Source organism: Somniosus microcephalus, chromosome 12 (genome assembly GCF_052327205.1).
Source record: "Somniosus microcephalus isolate GS21.2 chromosome 12, FLI_Smic_1.0, whole genome shotgun sequence".
Taxonomy (NCBI): Eukaryota; Metazoa; Chordata; class Chondrichthyes; order Squaliformes; family Somniosidae; genus Somniosus; species Somniosus microcephalus.
This window is the reverse complement of record NC_140998.1, coordinates 2,106,189-2,129,160: the sequence shown is the minus strand read 5'-3', so window position 1 is coordinate 2,129,160 and position 22,972 is coordinate 2,106,189. Positions and strand designations below refer to the sequence as shown.

The 22,972-nt window shown below is 46.1% G+C and overlaps 1 protein-coding gene across 3 annotated transcripts in view; it reads left to right on the top strand.

The window, feature by feature from the left end:
* Window positions 1-1,134: 1,134 nt before the first annotated feature.
* Window positions 1,135-22,972, top strand: part of flvcr2a (FLVCR choline and putative heme transporter 2a) — a 238,658-nt gene continuing 216,820 nt past the window's right edge. For 2 of the 3 annotated variants that reach the window (XM_086002523.1, XM_086002525.1), the window contains exon 1: window positions 1,258-2,580. In XM_086002523.1, coding sequence (XP_085858649.1) covers window positions 2,014-2,580 — 567 coding nt within the window. In that variant the 5' untranslated portion in view covers window positions 1,258-2,013. Of the gene's footprint in view, window positions 2,581-22,972 lie in introns of all 3 variants that reach the window. The other variant, XM_086002524.1, reaches the window with a different exon arrangement.

The following is a 22,972-nucleotide window of genomic DNA, read 5'->3' as shown; positions in this document are numbered from 1 at the left end:
TTTTTTTTTACTCAGCGAGTGGTTAGGATCTGAAATGCACTGCCTGAAAGGGTGGTGGAGGCAGACTCAATCACGACTTTCAAAAGGGAGTTGGATAAGCACCTGAAGGAAAAAAATTTGCAAGGCTACAGAGCAAGGGCGGGGGAGTGGGATTAGCTGAAGTACCAGATTGCAGCGAGTTGGCACAGGCTCAATGAGCCGAATGGCCTCCTTCGGTGCTGTAACCATTCTATGATTCTGTGACATGCAGGCACAATCAACCATGTGTCAGGGACGAAAACCTGATTGGAGTGAATCAAACATGGAGTTGTGGGAAGGATGGGCACAGATTTGGGAGGCAACAGCACGTTCAAGGACTTTGGCGAGGTAAGGGAGGTTGGAGATGGGGCGGTAGATTGCAAGGACGGAGATGTCAGGCGTGGGGGAGCGAGGTAATGGTTTGAAAGGGAGGTGGGCTACCAGTTTACATTATCAGGTAGCATGGAGTCTAGCCTATGGGAATCCTATTCCTGGGAAATAGTTTGGTTCATTTTTGTGTGATCTTATTGATGACTGCAATTCACATTCCATCAGATTTCTTCTCCTCACCACGGGCTGCTTCCTAATTTACCGCTGCATTGCTCGGAAGTGGTTCAAGTACTTTGAAATAACATTGTAGGTTTACTTGTTTTGATATTAATTCTCGGGCTCTGGGCCTCACATTTCCCTGGTTGCCACGTACTCTCATCAACCCTTTCAATATAATAAACTGATTTATTAACGGTTTTGAATCGTTTTTTGTAATATTTAATACAGAAGTATGAGGGTAGAGAACTGCTGTTTGACTTTGATGGGTTTCAGGAGGCTGATATTTAAATATAATCCTGGAATTTGAACTCCCGGGCTTTACCTTTCCGCCGGACTCTCCCGCTGTGGCGTTGAGGTCGGGCTGCCTGTCTCAAGATGGCGGCGATCAGAGACCGGGCTGCCTTTCTCAAGATGGCGGCGATCAGAGGGCGGGCCAGGCTGCCTGTCCCAAGATGGCGGCGATCAGAGGTGGGGACTGCCTGTCCCAAGATGGCGGCGGTGACGCGGCTGGCCCGGCCCGGCCTGGCCCGGCCCGGCCCGGCGGAGGGGGCGGGGCGGCTGTTATATGAACGCGGGCGGGTTCCAATTTCAGAGAGACTGCAGGAAGCACAAGCCGGGGGGACAGCCGAGCTTCTGCAGCTAACCAAACAACCAGCAGCTGCAGTCCCTCGCGCCAAGTGTTTTCTGTGAGGAACCGAACCTAAAACTGGAGTGAAGGCAGAGGCGGTATCGAAAGCGAGCGGTCCCCCAGAGCCCCTGTGGTGTCGGTCCGAGCCCCGGAGCCCGGAGTTCCCCTCTCTCCCTCTCCCCCTCTGCTGTCGGCCCGAGCCCCTCTCTCTCTCCCCCTCTGCTGTCGGCCCGAGCCCCTCTCCCTCTGCTGTCGGCCCGAGCCCCTCTCCTTCTGCTGTCGGTCCGAGCCCCTCTCCCCCTCTGCTGTCGGCCCGAGCCCCTCTCCTTCTGCTGTCGGTCCGAGCCCCTCTCCCTCTGCTGTCGGCCCGAGCCCCTCTCCCTCTGCTGTCGGCCCGAGCCCCTCTCCCCCTCTGCTGTCGGTCCGAGCCCCTCTCCCCCTCTGCTGTCGGCCCGAGCCCCTCTCCTTCTGCTGTCGGTCCGAGCCCCTCTCCCCCTCTGCTGTCGGTCCGAGCCCCTCTCCCTCTGCTGTCGGTCCGAGCCCCTCTGCTGTCGGCCCGAGCCCCTCTCTCCCCCTCTGCTGTCGGCCCGAGCCCCTCTCCTTCTGCTGTCGGTCCGAGCCCCTCTCTCCCCCTCTGCTGTCGGCCCGAGCCCCTCTCCCTCTGCTGTCGGTCCGAGCCCCTCTCCTTCTGCTGTCGGTCCGAGCCCCTCTCCCTCTGCTGTCGGCCCGAGCCCCTCTCTCTCTCCCCCTCTGCTGTCGGCCCGAGCCCCTCTCCCTCTGCTGTCGGCCCGAGCCCCTCTCCCTCTCCCCTGTTGGCCATGTTTCGGTTTGAGGAGAAAGCCAAGAGTCCGCCCGGCGAGGCGCACCTGGAGTGCATCAAGCCCACGGGGAAGCCGGAGCGGGCCGTGCCCGGGGCTGGGGCCGGGGCTGGGTACCAGGCCCTGCCCACCAAGCTCTACCGCCGGCGGTGGGTCATCGTCATCCTCTTCAGCTGCTACTCGCTGTGCAACGCCTTCCAGTGGATCCAGTACGGCATCATTAACAATGTCATCATGCGCTATTACAACGTCGCGTCCTTCACCATAGACTGGCTGGCCATGATTTATTTCGTGGTCTACATCCCCATCATCTTCCCCGTCACCTGGCTGCTGGAGAAGAAGGGGCTGCGGGTCATCGCGCTCTGCGGCTGCGGCCTCAACTGCTGCGGGGCCTGGATCAAGATCGCCAGCGTCCGGCCCGACCTCTTCGGGGTCACCTTCTTCGGCCAGGCGGTCTGCGGCATCGCCCAGGTCTTTATCTTGGGAATGCCGTCCCGCATCGCCTCCGTCTGGTTCGGCTCGCACGAAGTGTCCACCGCCTGTTCCATCGCGGTCTTCGGCAACCAGGTGAGCACACCGCCCTGCCCGGGGCTGCACCGACACACCCGGGGCCGCACCGACATTCCCGGGGCTGCACCGACCCACCCGGGGGTGGGGAGAGAACAGCCTCTGCCGGACACATTAACCTCAATACACCCGGCCACCCCTTCATCTTCAACTGTAAGAAGTCACACAACACCAGGTTACAGTCCAACAGCTTTATTTGAAATCACAAGCTTTCGGAGCGCTGCTCCTTCGTCAGGTGAAGTGAAGAGATGCATATAGGCACAGCATATATAGTCAGAGTACTGCCAGATGCCCACCCACCCATCATCTGGCAGTGTTCTCTGACTATATATGCTGTGCTTATATGCATCTCTTCACTTCACCTGACGAAGGAGCAGCGCTCTGAAAGCTTGTGATTTCAAATAAAGCTGTTGGACTATAACCTGGTGTTGTGTGACTTCTCACATTTGTCCACCCCAGTCCAACACTGGCATCTCCACATCATCTTCGTGTCAGCCCTGGCTCAGTGGGCAGCACTCTCCTCTGAGCCAAAGAGCTTGGCACAAAAATCCAGGCTGACCCTCCAGTACTGAGGGAGCACCGCACTGTCGGGAGGGGCAGTACTGAGGGAGCACCGCACTGTCGGGAGGGGCAGTACTGAGGGGGCGCCGCCCTTCAGATGAAATTTTAAACCTAGGCCCCCGTCTGCCCCCTCGGGTAGACGTTAACAAGAAGTGTATGGTAGTTCTCCCTGGTGTTCTGGCCAATATTTATCCCTCATCCAACATCACTAAAACAAATCTGAATTGGTTATTTATGTCATTGCTTATTGTAAGAGCTTGCTGTGCGCAAGTTGGATGTTGTTTACCTACATTACAAGAGTGACTACGTTTCAAAAGTATTTCATTGGCTGTAAAGCACTTTGGGACATCCTGAGGTCATGAAAGGGGATGTGCAAAAGCAATCTCGTTCTTTCTCACTCCTAGTGTTGTGGTGCTGTAAGAGACTTATGAGTTATACATTGCACCTCAATAACGGTATTGAACAAAGTGACCATTGCATCTGGATTTAAACCACAAATCCTCTTGAGTTCCCAAAATTAGTTGTGTTGAGAGTTTAAGCAGATGCAATCTCCCTTCCTCTGTGCACCTCCCAGTGGCTGACTCCACTGGGGATTGGGGAGCAACAGTCAGGGTTGCCTGACTCAGCATTGGCTAACAAGGGAAATTAGGGATGGCATAAGATCCAAGGAGGAGACACATAAATTGGCCAGAAAAAGCAGCAAACCTTAGGATTTGACAAAAGGATTAATTAAGAGGGGGAAAATAGAGTACGAGAGTAAGCGTGCAGGAAACATAAAAACTGACTGTAAAAGCTTCTATAGATATGTGAAGAGAAAAAGATTGGTGAAGTCAAGCATAGGTCCCTTTTCAGTCAGAATCAGAGGAATTTATAATGGGGAACAAAGACATGGCAGACCAATTAAATCCATACTTTGGTTCTGTCTTCACAAAGGAGGACACAAATAACCTCAGAGATGTCGGGGAACATAGGGTCTAATGAGAGGGAGGAACTGAATGAAATCAGTATTGTTAAGGAAATTGACGGGATTGAAGGCCGATTAAACCCCCAGGACCTGATAATGTACATCCTAGGGTACTTAAGGAAGTGGCCTAGAAATAGTAGATGCATTGCTGGTCGTCATCCAAAATTCTATAGACTCTGGAACAGTTCCCATGGATTGGAGGGTAGCTAATGTTACCCCACTATTCAAAAAAGTTGGTAGAGAGAAAACGGGGAATTATAGACCGGCAAGCCTGACATCGGTAGTGGGGAAAATGCTAGAGTCCATTGTAAAAGATGTACTAGCAGAGCACTTGGGGAAAACAGTGACAGGATCGGACAAAGTCAACATGGATTTACAAAAGGTAAATCATGATTGACTAATCTACTGGAATTTTTTGAGGATGTAACTGGTAGAATAGATAAGGGAGAACCAGTGGATGTGGTGTATTTGGACTTTCAGAAGGCTTTCCATAGGGTCCCGCATAAGAGACTAGCGTGCAAAGTTAAAGCACATGGGATTGGGGGTAAGGTACTGACTTGGATAGAAAACTGGTTGGCAGACAGGAAGCAAAGAGTTGGAATAAATGGGTCTCTTTCCGAGTGGAAGGCAGTGACAAGTGGGGTACCGCAGGGATCGGTGCTAGGACCCTAGTTATTCATAATATATATTAATAATCTAGACGAGGGAACTAGATGTAATATCTCCAAGTTTGCAGACGACACAAAGCTGGGTGGGCGTGTGTGCTGTGAGGAGGATTCAGAGAAACTCGGTACGATTTGGACAGATTGGGCAGATGCAGTATAATGTGGATAAATGCGAGGTTATCCACTTTGGTGGCAAAAACAGGAAGGCAGCTTATTATCTGAACGGCAATAGGTTGGGAAAAGGGGAAGTGCAACGAGACCTGGGTGTCCTTGTGCACCAGTCGCTGAAGGTAAGCATGCAGGTGCAGCAGGCGGTTAAGAAGGCAAATGGTATGATAGCAAAATACTGCAGATGTTGGAAATCCGAAATAACAACAGAAAATGCTGGAAAAACTCAGCAGGTCAGGCAACATCCGTGGAGAGAAATTTGAGTTGACGTTTCGGGTTGGACCCTTCTTCAAAACTGGTAAGAAAAGAAACTAGATCGGAGGCAGGGCTGCGATCGGATAAAAGAAACAAAAGAAGTAACAGAGATTAGAAGCTAGACGAGATGGTAATAGGCTGGGATTAGGTGTAAAGTGTACTGGCAGGGCAAAAGATAGCTGCCAGGTGTGAGAGAGAAACAAAAGGAAAGGGGGGGGGGGGGAAAGGAGTGGAACAATTACAAGAGAAAATGAAATGGGGGCCGAGCTTATGATCTGAAATTGTTGAACTCGATATTGAGTCCGGAAGGCTGCAAAGTGCCTAATCGGAAGATGAGGTGCTGTTCCTCGAGTTTACGTTGAGCTTCCGTGGAACAATACAAGAGGCCAAGGACGGTGAGGTCCGATTGGGAATGGAGCGGTGAATTAAAATGACAGGCGACCGGAAGCTCGGGGTCACCCTTACGGACTGAACGGAGGTGTTCCGCAAAGCGGTCACCCAATCTGCGTTTGGTCTCTCCAATGTAGAGGAGACCACATCGTGAGCAGCGAATACAGTATACTAGATTGCGAGAAGTACAAGTAAATCGCTGTTTCACCTGGAAGGGGTGTTTGGGGCCCTGGACAGTGGGAAGGGGGAAGTATAGGGGCAGGTGCTACATCTCCGCTTGCACGGGAAGGTGCCAGGCGAAGAGGAAGGGCTGTTTGGGGTGATAGAGGAGTGGACTAGGGTGTCTCTGAGGGAGCAGTCCCTGCGGAATGCTGAAAAGGGAGGGGAGGGGAAGATACGTTTGGTGGTGGGATCACTTTGGAGGTAGCGGAAATGCCGGAGGATGATCCGTTGAATGTGGAGGCTGGTGGGGTGAAAGGTGAGGACAAGGGGAACCCTATCGTGGTTCTGGGAGGGAGGGGCAGGGGTGAGGGCAGAAGTGCGGGAGATAGAACTGACACGGTCGAGGGCAGTGTCAACCACAGTAGAGGGGAATCCTCGGTTGCGGAAAAAGGAAGACATGTCTGAAGCACTGGTGTGGAAGGTGGCGTCGTCGGAGCAGATGAGGCGGAGAAACTGGGAGAATGGAATAGAGTCCTTACAGGAAGCGGGGTGGGAGGAAGTGTAGTCCAAGTAGCTGTGGCAAATGGTATGCTGGCCTTCATAGCGAAGGTTCGAGTACAGGAGCAAGGATGTCTTGCTGCAGTTGTACAGGGCCTTGGTGAGACCACACCTTGAGTATTGTGTGCAGTTTTGGTCGCCATATCTGAGGAAGGATGTTCTTGCCATGGAGGGAGTGCAGCGAAGATTCACCAGATTGATACCTGGGATGGCAGGAATGACTTATGAAGAGAGATTGGGTCGATTAGGCTTAGTCGCTGGAGTTTAGAAGAATGAGAGGGGATCTCATTGAAACTTTTAAAATTCTAACAGGTCTAGACAGACTAGATGCAGGAAGGATGTTCCCGATGGCGGGGGAGTCCAGAACCAGGGGTCACAGTCTAAGAATAAGCCATTTAGGACAGAGATGAGGAGGAATTTCTTCACCCAGAGAGTGGTGAACCTGTGGAATTCTCTACCACAGAAGGCAGTTGAGGCCAATTCATTAAATATATTCAGGAAGGAGTTAGATATATTTCTTAAGGTTAAAGGGATCAAGGGATATGGGGAGAAGGCAGGGACAGGGTACTGAATTTGGATGATCAGCTGTGATCGCATTGAATCTCCTGCTCCTATCTTCTATGTTTGGAGGTACATAAAACGCCTTATTGGATCTATATTAAACTGTTACAAACCAACCAAATGTATTTTGCAAACAAGCAAGTGCCTGAACCCTGCAAATCTCACATTTCAGCACTTGATCTCAAATAGCAGGCAGTATGAGTTTTAACCCCCCACACCAGCTGCACTTTAAAAAGCTTCACCATGTGGTTAGGATGGTACTGAAATATTTGAAGAGAGAACATGCTTTAACTGGCTGGAATCTGCGAAGCGTCAAGGAAAGAAAAGGCTATTCATCCCCTAAAAACTCAAACTCTGCCATCCTCGTATTGTCTGTATTTTCAACATTCAATATTTTTTCATTTTATTGCCTGTAGGTTATCATAAGCATCCATCACTGAGTGAAGCTCATTCCAATATCATTTGAATATTGGGATAGGCACTAAATACAGCCTTGCCAGTGTGTCTCCCATATCCTGAGAACAAGTCATTTAAAAAGTTAATTTATAAAACAGAAATTAGTGAAAACTATGTTCTGCTTTTGTGGTTTATTTGAGTAATACAGTATTTTAGGAGTTAATTTTGCACTGGTCAATTGGTAGCATTCTATCTTCTGAGTCACAAAATTGGGCATTAAAGCTCAAGCTAGACTGTTACTCCAGTGCAATACCTAACAAAAATCTAGTGATCTCTGCCTTAAAATTTCAATTGACCCAGCCGCCACAGTCTTTTCATAGAATCTTAGAATGATACTGCACAGAAGGAAGCCCATTCGGCCCATCCTGCCTGTGCCAGTTCTTTCAAAGCTCTCCAGTTAGTCCCACTCCCTGCTCTTTCCCCAGAGCACAGCACATGTTTTCACTTCAAGTATTTATCCAGTTCCCTTTTGAAAGTTACTATTTAATCTGCTTCCACTGCCCTTTCAGGCAGCGCATTCCAGATCACAACAACTCGCTGTGTTTATATTTTTTTTAAAAAGTTTCCTCCTGTCGCCTCTGGCTCTTTTGCCAGCCACCTTCAATCTATGTCTTTTGGTTGCTGAAACTTTCTCCTTATTTACTCTGTCCAAATCCTTCATGGTTTTGAGCACCTCCATCAAATCTCCTTTTAACCTTCTCTGCTCTAAGGAGAACAACCCCAGTTTGTTCACATAATTGAAGTCTTTCATCTCTGGTACCATTCTAGTAAATCTCTTCTGCACCCTCTCTAAGGTCTTGATTGACATCCATCCTAAAGTGTGGTGGCCAGAATTGAACCCAATACTCCTGGCTGGGGCCTAACCAATTTTTTGTAAAGGTTCAGCATAACTTCCTTGCTTGTGTACTCTCTGCCTCTATTTTTAAAGCCAAGGATCCCATTTGCCTTTTTGACAGACTTCTCAACTTGTTCTGCCACCTTCACAGACTTGTGTACAGACACCCCCAGATGTCCCTGTTCCTGCACCCACTTTAAAATTGTACCATTTAGTTTATATTGCCTCTCCTCATTCTTCCTTCTAAAATGAATCACCTCATACTTCGGAGTTAAATTCCATCTGCCATGTGTCTGTCCAGTTCATCAGTCTACTGAAGTCTGTTACTATCCTCCTCACTGTTTATCACATTTCAGTGTTTTGTGTCATCTGCAAACTTTGAAATTAAGCAGTGTGTGTGTGTATATTATAATCTAGCTAGCTAGCTAGCTAGCTAGCAGTGGTCCCAACACCAATGTATACTTCCCTCCAGTCTGGAAAAACAACTGTTCACCACTACTCTCTGCTTTCTGTCCCTTAGCCAATTTCATATCCACGCAACCATTGTCCCTTTAATCCCATGGGCTTCAATCTTGCTAACTTAGTGATGTGCCTCAATAATTCCGAGACTCGATGTTAGCGAAACAAAACAAGGCTTTTATTAACTTAGAAAGTAACACGTAAGAGAGAGAGGTATCTTCCTTCTGGAGACTGAGGCCAGACTGAGCTAGCTTACAAAAGGGGCCAGGTATGGGCGGAGCCCTACACACAGCACATTCCAATAAACAATACAATGAGGACTGGGGGAAGGGAAATGACACTGAAACCGACCACAGTCACAGGCAGTGATGAATGGAGTATTTCATCACATTTAGTATGTGGTACTTTATCAAAAACCTTTATAGAAGTCAATATACACATCAACTGCACTACTCTTATCAACCCCCTCTGTTACTTCAATGAACACATAGGAACAGGAGGAGGCCATTCAGCCCCTTGAGCCTGCTCCGCCATTCAATGAGATCATGGCTGATCTGCGACCTAATTCCATCTACCCGCCTTTACCCCATATCCCTTAATATCTTTGGTTAACAGAAAGCTATCAATCTCTGATTTAAAATTAACAATTGATCTAGCACCAATTGCTGTTTGCAGAAGAGAGTTCCAAACTTCTACCACCCTTTATGTGTAGAAGTGTTTCCTAACTTCACTCCTGAAAGGTCTGGCTCATAGTTTTAGACTATGCCCCCTAATCAAGAATCCCTAACCAGTGGAAATAATTTCTCTCTATCTACTTATCTGTTCCCCTTTAATATCTTAAACTTTGATCCAATCAGCTCTTAACCTTCTAAATTCTAGGGAATATAACCCTAATTTGTGTAATCTCTCCTCGTAATTTAACCCTTGAAGTCCAGGTATCATGCACTCCCTCCAAGGCCAATATATCCTTCCTAAGGTGTGGTGCCCAGAACTGCTCCCAGTGCTCCAGGTGTGGTCTAACCAGGGTTTTGTACAGCTGCAGCATAACTTCTCTACCCCCTTGTACTCTAGTCCTCTAGATATAAAGGCCAGCGTTCCATTAGCCTTTTTGATTATTTTCTGTACCTGTCCATGACATTTTAATGATCTATGTACCTGGACCTCCACTGTTTCTAGTGTTTCACATTTAGAAAGTACCCTGTTCTATCCTTTTTAGGTACAAAGTGGATGACCTCCCATTTGACTACAGTACATTGAAATCCATTTGCCACAGTTTTGCCCATTCACTTAATCTGTCGACATCCCTTTGTAATTTTATGCTTCCAGCTACACTGCCTACAATTCCGCCTATCTTTGTCATTGGCAAATTTGGATATACTGTATGACTTTCTATGCCCTCATCTAAGCCGTTAATAAATACTGTGAACAATTGAGGCCCCAACACACATCCCTGCGGGACACCACTAGTCACCTGACAGAGTATCAGCTCATTATCCCTACTGCCTGTCTCCTGCTGCTCAGCCATTTTATGAGCTAATTTGCCCTCAATTCTGTGGGCTTCCACCTTAGTTAACAGTCTCTTATGTGGGACTTCATCAAATGCCTTCTGGATGTCCATATAAATAACATCCATAGACATTCCCCTATCCATCTCTTAGTCACCTCTTCCAAAAATGCAATCAGGTTTGTCAAGCATGACTTTCCTTTCACAAATCCCCATGCTGGCTCTCTGATCACCTGAAATTTTTTGAGGTGTTCAGTCACCCTATCATAAAAACATAAGTAAGAGCAGGAGTTGGTCATACGGCCCCTCGAGTCTGCTCCGCCATTCAATGAGATCATGGCTGATCATCGACCTGAACTCCACTTTCCCGCCCGATCTCCATATCCCTTGATTCCCCTAGAGTCCAAAAATCTGTCTATCTCAGCCTTGAATATACTCAACGACTCAGCATTCACAGCCCTTTGGGGCAGAGAATTCCAAAGATTCACCACCCTCTGAGTGAAGAAATTCCTCCTCATCTCAGGCTTAAATGGCCGACCCCTTATCCTGTGATATGCCCCCTTGTACTAGACACTCCAGCCAGGGGAAACAACCTCTCGGCATCTGCCCTGTCAATACCCTTCAGAATCTTGTATGTTTCAATGAGATCACCTCTCATTCTTCTAAACTCCAGAGAGTATCGGCCCATTCTACACAATCTCTCCTCCATAGGACAGCCCTCTCATCCCAGGAATCAATCTAGTGAACCTTCGTTGTACTGCCTCCAAGGCAAGTATATCCTTCCTTAGATAAGGAGACCAAAACTGTGCCCAGTACTCCAGGTGTGGTCTCACCAAGGCTTTGTACAATTGTAGCAAGACTTCCTTACCCTTATACTCCAACCCCCCTTGCATGCCAGCGTACTGAGCTTAAATAAAGGAGACTATGAAGGTATGAGAGTAGAATTGACTAAAGTGGACTGGGAAAACAGATTCAAGTGTAAGATGGTACAAGAGCAGTGGTCTACATTCAAGGAGATATTTCACATCTTTCAAGATAAATATATTCCACTGAGGGAAAAGTGGAGTAAAAGAAAAGACAGCCATCCGTGGCTTAGTAAAGTAATAAAGGATAGTATCCGACTGAAAACAAGGGCATATAAAGTAGCCAAATCTAGTGGGAGGATAGAAGACTGGGAAGCATTTAAAAGCCAGCAAACAATAACTAAAAGATTAATTAAGAAAGGGAAGATAGATTATGAAAGTAAACTAGCAAAAAATATAAAAACAGATAGCAAGAGTTTCTACAGCTATATAAAAAGAAAAAGGGTGGCTAAAGTAAACGTTCATCCCTTAGAGGATGAGACCGGGAAACTAGTGGTGGGGAACATGGAGATGGCAAAGACGCTGAACAAATATTTTGTATCAGTCTTTACAGTAGAGGACACTAAAAATATCCCAACACTGGACAAACAGGGGGCAATGGGGGGGGGAGGAGCTAAACACGATTAAAATCACTAAGGAGATGGTACTTGGTAAAATAATGGGATTTAAGGTGGATAAATCCCCCGGACCTGATGGCCTACATCCTAGGGTCTTGCGAGAAGTGGCGGTAGGGATTGTGGATGCATTGGTAATTATTTTCCAAAACTCCCTGGACTCCGGAAAGGTCCTGGCAGATTGGAAAACTGCTAATGTAACACCCTTATTTAAGAAGGGAAGTGGACAAAAAGCTGGAAACTATAAACCAGTTAGCCTGACATCTGTGGTTGGCAAAATGTTGGAGTCCATTATTAAGGAAACAGTAACAGAGCATTTGGATAAACATAATTTAATAGGACAGAGTCAGCGTGGTTTTACGAAGGGGAAGTCATGTTTGACAAATTTGCTCGAATTCTTTGAGGATGTAACATACAGGGTGGATAAAGGGGAACCAATGGATGTAGTGTATTTGGACTTCCAAAAGGCATTTGACAAGGTTCCACACACAAGATTACTGATCAAGAAAAAAATCACGGGATTGGGGGTAATATACTGGCATGGGTGGAAGATTGGCTAACAGAAAACAGAGTTGGGATAAATGGTTCATTCTCGGGCTGGCAATCAGTAACTAGTGGTGTTCCGCAGGGGTCAGTGCTGGGACTCCAACTCTTTACAATCTATATTAACGATTTGGAGGAAGGGACCGAGTGCAACATATCCAAGTTTGCCGACGATACAAAGATGGGAGGGAAAGCAGTGCATGAGGAGGACATAAAAAACCTGCAAAAGGACATACAGGCTAAGTGAGTGGGCAGAGATTTGGCAGATGCAATATAATGTTGGAAAGTGTGAGGTTATGCACTTTGGCAGGAAAAAATCAAAGAGCAAGTTATTATCTAAATGGAGAGAAACTGCAAAGTACTACAGTACAAAGGGATCTGGGGGTCCTGGTGCATGAAACACAAAAAGTTAGTATACAGGTGCAGCAGGTGATCAGGAAGGCCAATGGAATCTTGGCTTTTATTGCAAGGGGGATGGGGTATAAAAGCAGGGAAGTCTTGCTGCAGTTATACAGGGTATTGGTGAGGCCACACCTGGAATACTGCGTGCAGTTTTGGTTTCCATATTTAAGAAAACATATACTTGCTCTCGAGGCGGTTCAGAGAAGGTTCACTCGGTTGATTCCAGAGATGAGGGGGTTGACGTATGAGGAAAGGTTGAGTAGGTTGGGCCTCTACTCATTGGAGTTCAGAAGAATGAGAGGCGATCTTATCGAAACATAAGATTGTGAGGGGCCTTGATCGGGTGGCTGCGGTGAGGATGTTTCCACTGATGGGTGAGACTAGAACTAGGGGGCATAATCTTAGAATAAGGGGCTGCCCTTTCAAAACTGAGATGAGGAGAAACTTCTTCACTCAGAGGGTAGTAAATCTATGGAATTTGCTACCCCAGAGAGCTGTGGAAGCTGCAACATTAAATAAATTTAAAACCGAGATAGACAGTTTCCTAGCAGAGAAGGGAATTGGGGGTTACGGGGAGAGGGCAGGGAAGTGGACGTGAGTCTAGATTCGGATCAGCCGTGATCCTATTGAATGGCGGAGCAGGCCCAAGGGGCCGTATGGCCTACTCTTGCTCCTACTTATGTTCTGTATTTCTTGCACGAGGACAGCCAAATCTCTCTGGATACCAACATTTGAAAGGTTCTCACCACTTAAAAAATATTCTGTTTATCTATTCTTCTTACCAAAGTGAATAACCTCACATTTCCGTACATTATCCATCTGCCACCTTACTGCCCACTCACTTAGTCTATCTATATTGCTTTGCAGACTCTTCTCCTCACAGCTTACTGTCCCACCTAGCTTTGTGTCATCAGCAAACTTGGATACATTACACTCGGTCCCTTCATCTAAATCATTGATATAGATTGTAAATAGCTGAGGCCCCAACACTGATCCTTGCAGCACCCCTCTAGTTACAGCCTGCCAACCTGAAAAAGATTTGTTTATCCCTACTCTCTGTTTTCTGTCCATTAACCAATCCTCTATCCATGCTACTATATTACCCCCAACCCCATGAGCCCTAATCTTGTGTAATAACCTTTTATGTGGCACCTTATCGAATGCCTTTTGGAAATCCAAATATACTACATCCACTGGTTTCCCTTTATCTACCCTGCTCGTTACATCCTCAAAAAGCTCTAATAAATTTGTCAAACACTATTTCCCTTTCATAAACCCATGTTGACTCTGCTTAATCATGTTATGATTTTCTAAGTGACTTGATACCACTTCCTTAACAATGGATTCCAGCATTTTCCCGACGACTGATGTCAGGCTAACTGGCCTGTAGTTCCCTGTTTTCTCTCTCCCTCCTTTCTTGAACAGCGGTGTTACATTTGCGACCTTCCAATCTGCTGGGATCGTTCTAGAATCTACGGAATTTTGGAAGATCAAAACCAATGCATCCACTCTCTCTTCACCACCACTTTTAGAACCCTAGGATGTAGGTCGTCTGGTCCAGGGGATTTGTTGGTTTTTAGTCCCATTAATTTCTCTAGTACTTTTTCTCTACTTATATTAATTACATTAAGTTCCTCACCCTCATTAGACCCTTGGTTCCCCACCATTTCTGGTATGCTTTTTGTGTCTTCTACTGTGAAGACAGATACAAAATATTTATTGAAATTTTCTACCGTTTCCTTATTCGCCATAATAATTTCCCCTGTCTTGGCCTCTAAAGGACCAACGTTTACTTTTACTATTTTCCTTTTTTACATTTGTAGAAACTCTTACAATCTGCTTTTATATTTCTTGCTAGTTTTCTCTCCTTTCCCTTTATCAATTTTTTGGTCAACCTTTGCTGGTTATTGGCATTCTCCCAATCCTCAGGCTTACTATTCTTTGCAACATAATAAACTTCGTCTTTCAATCTAATGCTATCCTTAACTTCTTTAATTAGCCACGGTTAGATCACTTTTCCCGTGGAGTTTTTTTCTCAATGGAATGTACTTTTGTAGGAATTATGAAATATTTCTTTAAATGCTAGCCACTGCTTATCTGCCGCCATACCTTTTAATCTGTTTTCCAATCTGCCTTGGCCAAATTGCCCCTCATACCTATGTAATTGGCTTTATTTAATTTTAAGACTCTAGTTTCGGACTTCGACAAGTCACTCTCAGAATTTCATGTTAATTTTATCATATTATGATCACTCTGCCCCAGAGGATCCTTTACGATGAGCTTGCTAATTAACCCTGTTTCATTACACAATGCAAGATCTAAAATAGCCTGTTCCCTGGTTGGTTCCATGACATACTGTTCTCGGAAACTTTCCCGAATGTTTTCCATGAACTCGTCCTCCAGACTACCTTTGCCAATTTGATTTGTCCAATCTATGAAGATTAAAGTCCCCCCAAGATTATTGCATTACCTTTGTTGCAAGCTCCTACTAATTCTTGATTAATATTCTGTCCAACAGTACAGCTACTGTTGGGGGGGCCTATATACTACTCCCACCAGTGTTTTCTGCCCTATGTTATTCTTTATCTCCACCCATAGTGATTCTACTTGCTGATCTTCCAAGCCGAGATCCTTTCTCGCTACTGTCCTTATGTCATCCTTTATTATCAGGGCTACTCCCCCCCCACCCCCCCCCCCCCCTCCTTTTCCATTCTGCCTGTCTCTTCAAAACACCAAGTACCCAAGAACATTTAGTTCCCAAGCTTGGCCACCTTGCAACCATGTCTCTGTAATGGCTATTCGATCAAATCCATTTATCTCTTTGTACCAGTAGTTCGTCTATCTTGTTGCAAATGCTTCGTGCATTCAGATAAAGAGCCTTTAATTTAAATTTTTTACCATTATTCCCTGCTTTGACCTTATTCTCTGCTGCACTGCTACCGTTAAACTCTGTCCCTTCCTGTCACACTCTGCTTATTTTTTACCCAAATCTCTGCACTGCTCGATTTGCCTTGCCCTTTCTCTTAAAATTTCTAAATCCCCCCCCAACACACTTTTGTTTTAGTTATTCAATTCACCAGGACGCTGGTCCGAGCCCGGTTTAAGTGGAGCCTATCCTGACTGAACAGCTCCCTCTTTCCCCAGTACTGGTGCCAGTGCCCCATGAACTGAAACCCCTTCTTCCCACACCACTCTTTCAGCCACGCATTTAACTCTGACCCTATGCCAATTTGCATGTGGCTCGGGTAGTAATCCAGAGATTATTACCCTTGTGGTTCTGCTTATTAATTTTAGACCCTAGCTCCTCAAACTCCCTCAGCAGAACCTCATTCTTGGTTCTACCTATGTCATTGGTTCCTACATGGACCACGACAACTGGATCCTCCCCCTCCAAGTTCTTCTCCAGCCACAAGGAGATATCCTTAACCCTGGCACCAAGGCAACACAGCCTTTGGTACTGTCTTTTGCGGCTGCAGAGAACAGTATCTATTCCCCTGACTACTGTCCCCTACTACTACCACATTCCTTCCTTCTCTTCTCTCTCTTTCCCCCCCCCACCCACTTGGATATCACCCTATGCAACAGTGCTGTGGTCAGTTTGCCCATCCTCCCTGCAGTCCTTTTCCTCAACCATACAGGTAGAAAGTACCTAGTTCCTGTTGGACAAGGTCAAGGGCTGAGGTTCCTCCATCACTATATCCTGGGTCCCCGTGTGACTGTCTCCCAGAACAAGTAACTCTCCCCCTCCCTGATGCATCGCAATGTCTGCAGCTCGTACTCCAGCTCCACAACTCTGAGCCGAAGTCCCTCGAGTTGCAGACACTTACTGCAGATGTGGTTGCTCGGGATCGCGATGCTCTCCACAAACTCCCACAGGCTGCAGTTACAACACACCACCTGCCCTGCCATCTCTAACCTTGTTTTATTTATTAATTAATTAGTTAATGATTTTATTCAATCTATATTTTCGGTTTATTGTTTTTTTTAGTTAATTTAATAAGTATTAGCAAGTTAGTTTCTCAGCTCTTAATTTAACCCCTTTCCCTAACTTAGAGCAAAAAGTGCTGTAATACTCACCAACCAATCACCTACCTAGTCTCCTGTGACATCATTCTTTGATGTTGTTTTGAATCGGAGTCTCCCGCTGCCGCTGCTTTAATTCAGGTCAGCTCGTTCTCCTCTCCCCACTGCCACAGATGTTGGAGTAACTGGTCTATAATTTCCTGGCTTCCCTCTCCATTCTTAAATAGCAGAGTGACGTGCTCAATTTTCTAATCTAAAGGAACGGTTCCTGAATTGAGAACTTTGGAAGATTATAGTTCGGGCATCTGCAATGTGCTCACCTACTTCCTTTAAAACCCTGGGATGGAAACCATCTGGTCCTGGGGATTTGTCACTCTTTAGTGCCATAATTTTCTTCATTACTGTTATTTTACTTACATTAATTTTATTGAGTCCCTGTCCCTGATTTCGTTTCCTTGGGATTTCCAGCATACTGTCCTCGTCCTCTACTGTAAATACTGACGCAAAGTAATTAGAATCATAGAATGGTTACAGCACAGAAGGAGGCCATTCGGCCCATCGAGCCCGTGCTGGCTCTCTGCAAGAGCACTTCAGCTAGCCCCACTCCCCCGCCCTTTCCCCGTAGCTCTAAATTTTTTCCTTCAGGTACTTGTCCAATTCCCTTTTGAAATCCACGATTGAATCTGCCTCCACCACCCTTTCAGGCAGTGCATTCCAGATCATAACCACTTGCTGCGTAAAAAAAGTTTTTCCTTATGTCGCCTTTGGTTCTTCTGCCAATCACCTTAAATCTGTGTCCTCTGGTTCTCGACCCTTCCGCCAATGGGAACAGTTTCTCTCGATCTACTCTGTCCAGACCCCTCATGATTTTGAACTTCTCAACCTTCTCTGCTCCAAGGAGAACAACCCCAGCTTCTCCAGTCTATCCATGTAACTGAAGTCCCTCATCCCTGGAATAATTTCCGTCAATCTTTTCTGTACCCTCTCTAAGGCCTTCACATCCTTTCTAAAGTGTGGTGCCCAGAATTGGACACAATACTCCAGTGAAGGCTGGACCAGTGTTTTATAAAGATTCATCATAACTTCCTTGCTTTTGTACTCTCTGCCTCTATTTATGAAGCCCAGAATCCCGTATGCTTTTTCAACAGTTTTCTGAACCTGCCCTGCCACCTTCAAGGATTTGTGCACATATACCCCCAGGTCTCTCTGTTCATGCACCCCCTTTAGGATTGTACCCTTTAGTTTATATTGCCTCTCCTCATTCTTTCTACCAGAATGATTCACTTCGCACTTTTCTGTGTTAAATTTCATCTGCCCATTTCACCAGCCTTTCTCTGTCTTAAAGTCTATCACTCTCCTCCTCACTGTTCACTATACTTCCAAGTTTTGTGTCATCTGCAAATTTTGAAATAATGCCCTGTGTGATAAAAATGATAACTTCCGGGAAGTTATGTCATCACTTCCTGTGAACTATGAACTGTGTACATACCTCACTTCCTGTTGGACTGGTATAAATACTGGTCTGTTCAGTATTGTAAGAGGCTTCTACCAGAGGCATGGTAAAGACCTCTCTTGTGTATATAGTGTGTTTATAAGTTACTTAAAGCTTACTTTAAAGTTACTTGATGGTAAGTCTCCTTTTTCTTACATCACCCTGTACACCCACATCCAAGTCATTTATAATATATATCAAGAAAAGCAGTGGTCCTAGAACCAACCCCTGGGGAACACCACTGTGTACCTTCCTCCAGTCCGAAAAACAACCGTTCACCACTACTCTGTTTCCTGTCACTTAGCCAATTTCGTATCCATGCTCCCACTCTCCCTTTTATTCCATGGGCTTTGACTTTGTTAGCAAGCCTATTATGTGGCACTTTATCAAACTCCTTTTTGGAGGTCCTTGTACACCACATCAACTGCATTGCCCTCATCAACCCTCTCCGTTACCTTGTCAAAAATCTCAATCAAGTTAGTTAAACAGGATTTGCCTTTAACAAATCTGTGCTGGCTTTCCTTAATTAATCCACACTTGTCCAAGTGACTGTTAACTTTGTCCCTGATTATTGTTTCCAAAAGCTTCCCCACTATCGTGGTTTAAACTGCCTGGCCTGTAGTTGCTGGGTTTATCATTACACCATTTTTTGAACAAGAGTGTAACATTTGCAATTCTCCAGTCCTCTGGCACCACCCCCGTATCTAAGGAGGATTGGAAGATTATGGCGAGTACCTCTGCGATTTCCTCCCTCAGCATCCTTGGATGCATCCCATCCGGTCCTGGTGACTTATCAACTTTAAGTTCCGACAGCCTTTCTAGTACCCCCTCTTTATCAATTCTTATCTCATCCAGTATCTCCACTCCCTCCTCTTTCACTATGACTTTGCCAGCATCTTCTTCCTTGGTGAAGACGGGTGCAAAGTACTCATTTAGTACGTCAGCCATGCCCTCTATCTCCATGCTTGGGTCTCCTTTTTGGTCCCTAATCTTTGAGTTTTATGCTGTCCCTCACCTCTTTAGTCGTCCTTGGCTTTTTCTTTTGGCAAGTAGACCTCTTGCCCCTCGGGCATAAACTGGTTCTCTATCACCTTCAATTCTTTTTGAACATCTCCCACTGATCTGTCATTTTACCCATTAACAGATTTGCCCAGTTTACTGTGGACAGTCTCTGCCTCATCCCGTTGAAGTCGGCCTTACCCAAATCTAGAATCTTAGTAGCTGTTTCGCGTTTCTCCCTTTCAAACGCTATGTTGAACTCGATCATATTATGATCACTATTGGATAAATGTTCATGCACCGTTAGGCTGTTAACTAAATCGGGCTCATTGCTAAATTTAACATGGCATGCCCCCTTGTTGCCTTGAGGACATATTGTTGTAGAAAACTATCCTGGACATACTCAAGAAATTCACTACCTTTCTGACCGGTGCTAGTCTGCTTATCCCAATCTATATCAATGTACTCAAACACGATTTGCCTTTAACAAATCCATGCTGGCCCTTATTTATTAACCCATAATTTTCCAAGTGACAATTAATTTTGCTTTGGATTAATGTCTAAAGGTTTCCCCACCACCGGCGTTAGGCTGTTCGAGGCGCGCAAGGCACAACGTGAACAACCAGTCAGGGCTGCCAAGGAGGCGAAGAAGCCCAAAGCTGCAGCAAAGAGGGTTTATCCCTGTCGCTTTTTTTGAACAGGGGTGTAAACATTTGCTTGCAATCCTCCAGTCCTCTGGCATCACCCCCATATCTAAGGAGGATCGAAAGATTGTGGCCAGAGTCTCTGCAATTTCCACCCTTCCATCAGCAACCTAGGATGCATCCCATCTGAACCTGGCGACTTTTCTACTGAGGACTGCCAACCTTTTGAGTACCTCTATCTATTTTTAATCCTATCCAATGTCGCTACTGCCTCCTCCTACTGTGACATTGTCAGCATCCTCTGTAGTGAAGACTGATGCAGAGACCTCGTTTTGTACCTTAGCCATGCGCTCTGCCTCCAAGATCTTTTTGGTTCCTAATTGGCCCTACCCTTTAAACAAATTGTCTACCCTTTTACTAAGACTTTTGGGTTCCCTTTTATGTTAGCTGCTAATCTATTCTCCACTCTTTGCCCCTCTTAGTCCCATTTTATATCTCCTCTGCTTTCTCTATTCAGCTTGGTTCTCGACTGTGTGATGAACCTTACATTTATCATAAGCCTCCTTTTTTTCTGTTTCATTTTAGTTTAATTTAATTGCTATATGTATGAAACTCACCTGAAAACAATGCTGAAATAATCTTACAATAGCAAAATACTGCTGATGTTGGAAATCCGAAATAACAACAGAAAATGCTGGAAAAACTCAGCAGGTCAGGCAACATCCGTGGAGAGAAATTTGACTTGACGTTTCGGGTCGAACCCTTCTTCAAAACTGGAAAGAAAAGATAGATCGGAGGCAGCTGCGATCGGACAAAAGAATAAAAGAAACAAAAGAAGTAAAAGAGACAATAAAAGGTGTTAGAAGCTAGACGAGGTGGTAATAGGCTGAGATTGGGTTCTTTTGTTTCTTTTGTCCGATCACAGCCCTGCCTCCGATCTATTTTCTTTTCTTTCCAGTTTAGAAGAAGGGTTCAACCTGAAACGTCAACTCGAATTTCTCTCCACGGATGTTGCCTGACCTGCTGAGTTTTTCCAGCATTTTCTGTTGTTATTGCTGAAATAATCTTGTTTGCCAGCTAAATAGGCAGTTAGGAGGAGGCTTGTGAGGAACACAGAAATAGCTATTGGTGGCATTTAAACTAAACTGAGGCAGTGGAAGGGAAAGAGAATGACCGGCTGAAGTCCAGCCCATGCATAGATACAAACAAACAGGATAATGACAATGACGAGGACTGGGCCAAGAATGCGGCACCACGTGGAGTATCCTGTTACTCCAACAAACAGATACTGAGGTTAAAGGGACAAAATTAGATGCATGTCAGAGGCAATTAAAGTGGTTGAAGTAGAAGCATTGGTAGCAATAATACACTTAAAGGTCATTAAAGTAATCTTAATTACTTTAACTGCAGATTTTTCCAGGTTTTATTGTGAACATCAAAAAACGAGAGAAAATCAGGAAGAAAAACTAGACCCCCTGAAAAATCCAGCGGTCAATTCTTCTTTGGAACATTGCAAAACCTCCAGAAATCCTGCCCCTGAGTTGGCTCAAAAGGCAGCATAACTTGTTTCTGAAATACAAGCACTTGTCAGACGTGGCTCAGTGGGTAGAACTCTCACCTCTGAGTCAGCAGGTTGTGGATTCAAAGTCCTGCTTCAGAGACTTGAGCACTTGAATCTAGTACTGAGGGAGCGCCGCCCTGTCGGAGGGGCAGTACTGAGGGAGCGCCGCCCTGTCGGAGGGGCAGTACTGAGGGAGCGCCGCCCTGTCGGAGGGGCAGTACTGAGGGAGCGCCGCCCTGTCGGAGGGGCAGTACTGAGGGAGCGCCGCCCTGTCGGAGGGGCAGTACTGAGGGAGCGCCGCCCTGTCGGAGGGGCAGTACTGAGGGAGCGCCGCCCTGTCGGAGGGGCAGTACTGAGGGAGCGCCGCCCTGTCGGAGGGGCAGTACTGAGGGAGCGCCGCCCTGTCGGAGGGGCCGTCTTTCGAATGAGACGTTAAACCGAGGCCCAGTCTGCTCTCTGGATGTAAAAGATCCCATGGCACTATTTCGAAGAGCCAGGGCATTCTCCCCATGTCCTGGCCAATATTATCCCTCAATCAACATCATGGGGGGGGGGAAAATTATCTAGTTATTATAACATTGCTGTTTGTGGGAGCTTGCTGTGCGCAAATTGGCTGCCGCATTTCCTACATTACAACAGTGACTACACATCAAAAAGTACCTCATTGGCTCTAAAGCGCTTTGGGACGTCCGGTGGTCGTGAAATGCGCTATATAAATGCAAGTCTTTCTCTCCACCTTTGTGATGCAGTGGGTTTCATGCATGAGAAAGGGAGCATTAAACTGCCGGCAGACCTGGCAGTCATTGTTGTTTCAGCCATGCAATTCCCTACAACTGGTCGGGTGGAAATGTACGGGCACAAAGCCCACCACGGAGAACATTAACATCTCCTTGGACTGCCCTTGAATGCACTTTCGAACATTGCTGCATTCCATTTTTTCTCTCTGCTGATTTAAGTTCAAATGGAATAAGTTCTTGACATTAGGCCTATCCCTAGTTGCCTTGAAGACATTAGTCAATCATAGTGTGGGATTGTAGTCACATGTAGGCATGACCAGTTGGCAGGATTGCTTCCCTGCATTTTATGAAGAGAAGCTTTCATGGCCCTTTATTCTGGTGCCAACCCACAAATTATCAGGTATATTGAATTAAAGTTCACCTGTTGCCATGATGGAATTTGAGCTCTGGATTGCATATGCGGTACAAGTTGAGCGTCCCGAATCCGGCAACCTCTGGACCAAGGCCGAGCTGGTTTTTGGGTTTTTCCGGACTTCGGAACGTGTTTCTGATGTCCCGAGCCCAAGATGAGATATTTCCAGACTTCAGAAACACGTGCAGAGTCTGGAAATGCCTGGGCCCAGGTTGTGCTATTTCCGGTTTTTGGTAAGCTTCCCTCGGGGTGTCCGGATTCCAGAACATTTTACGGATTCCGGACCCCTGCCACCAATCAGTCTTGATTCCAGAACTCTGGATTTGGGATGCTCAACCTGTACCATAATCATCATTAGGCCACTATACCCCGCGTACCCCTCCTATCTCTATTGTTAAAGTTGCTTCTAAGAAGCTTCGCTTCCTCTTTAGTGCCAAATATTTTATTTAATTTCAACCACACTTAACTCCTCCCAAACTCAACTCAAGTCCAGGCAAGTGGCCTGTGCTACGGGACTTGATCCTTTGTCCTGGGTTGAACCCTGCTCCCTGGGAGGAGCACTTC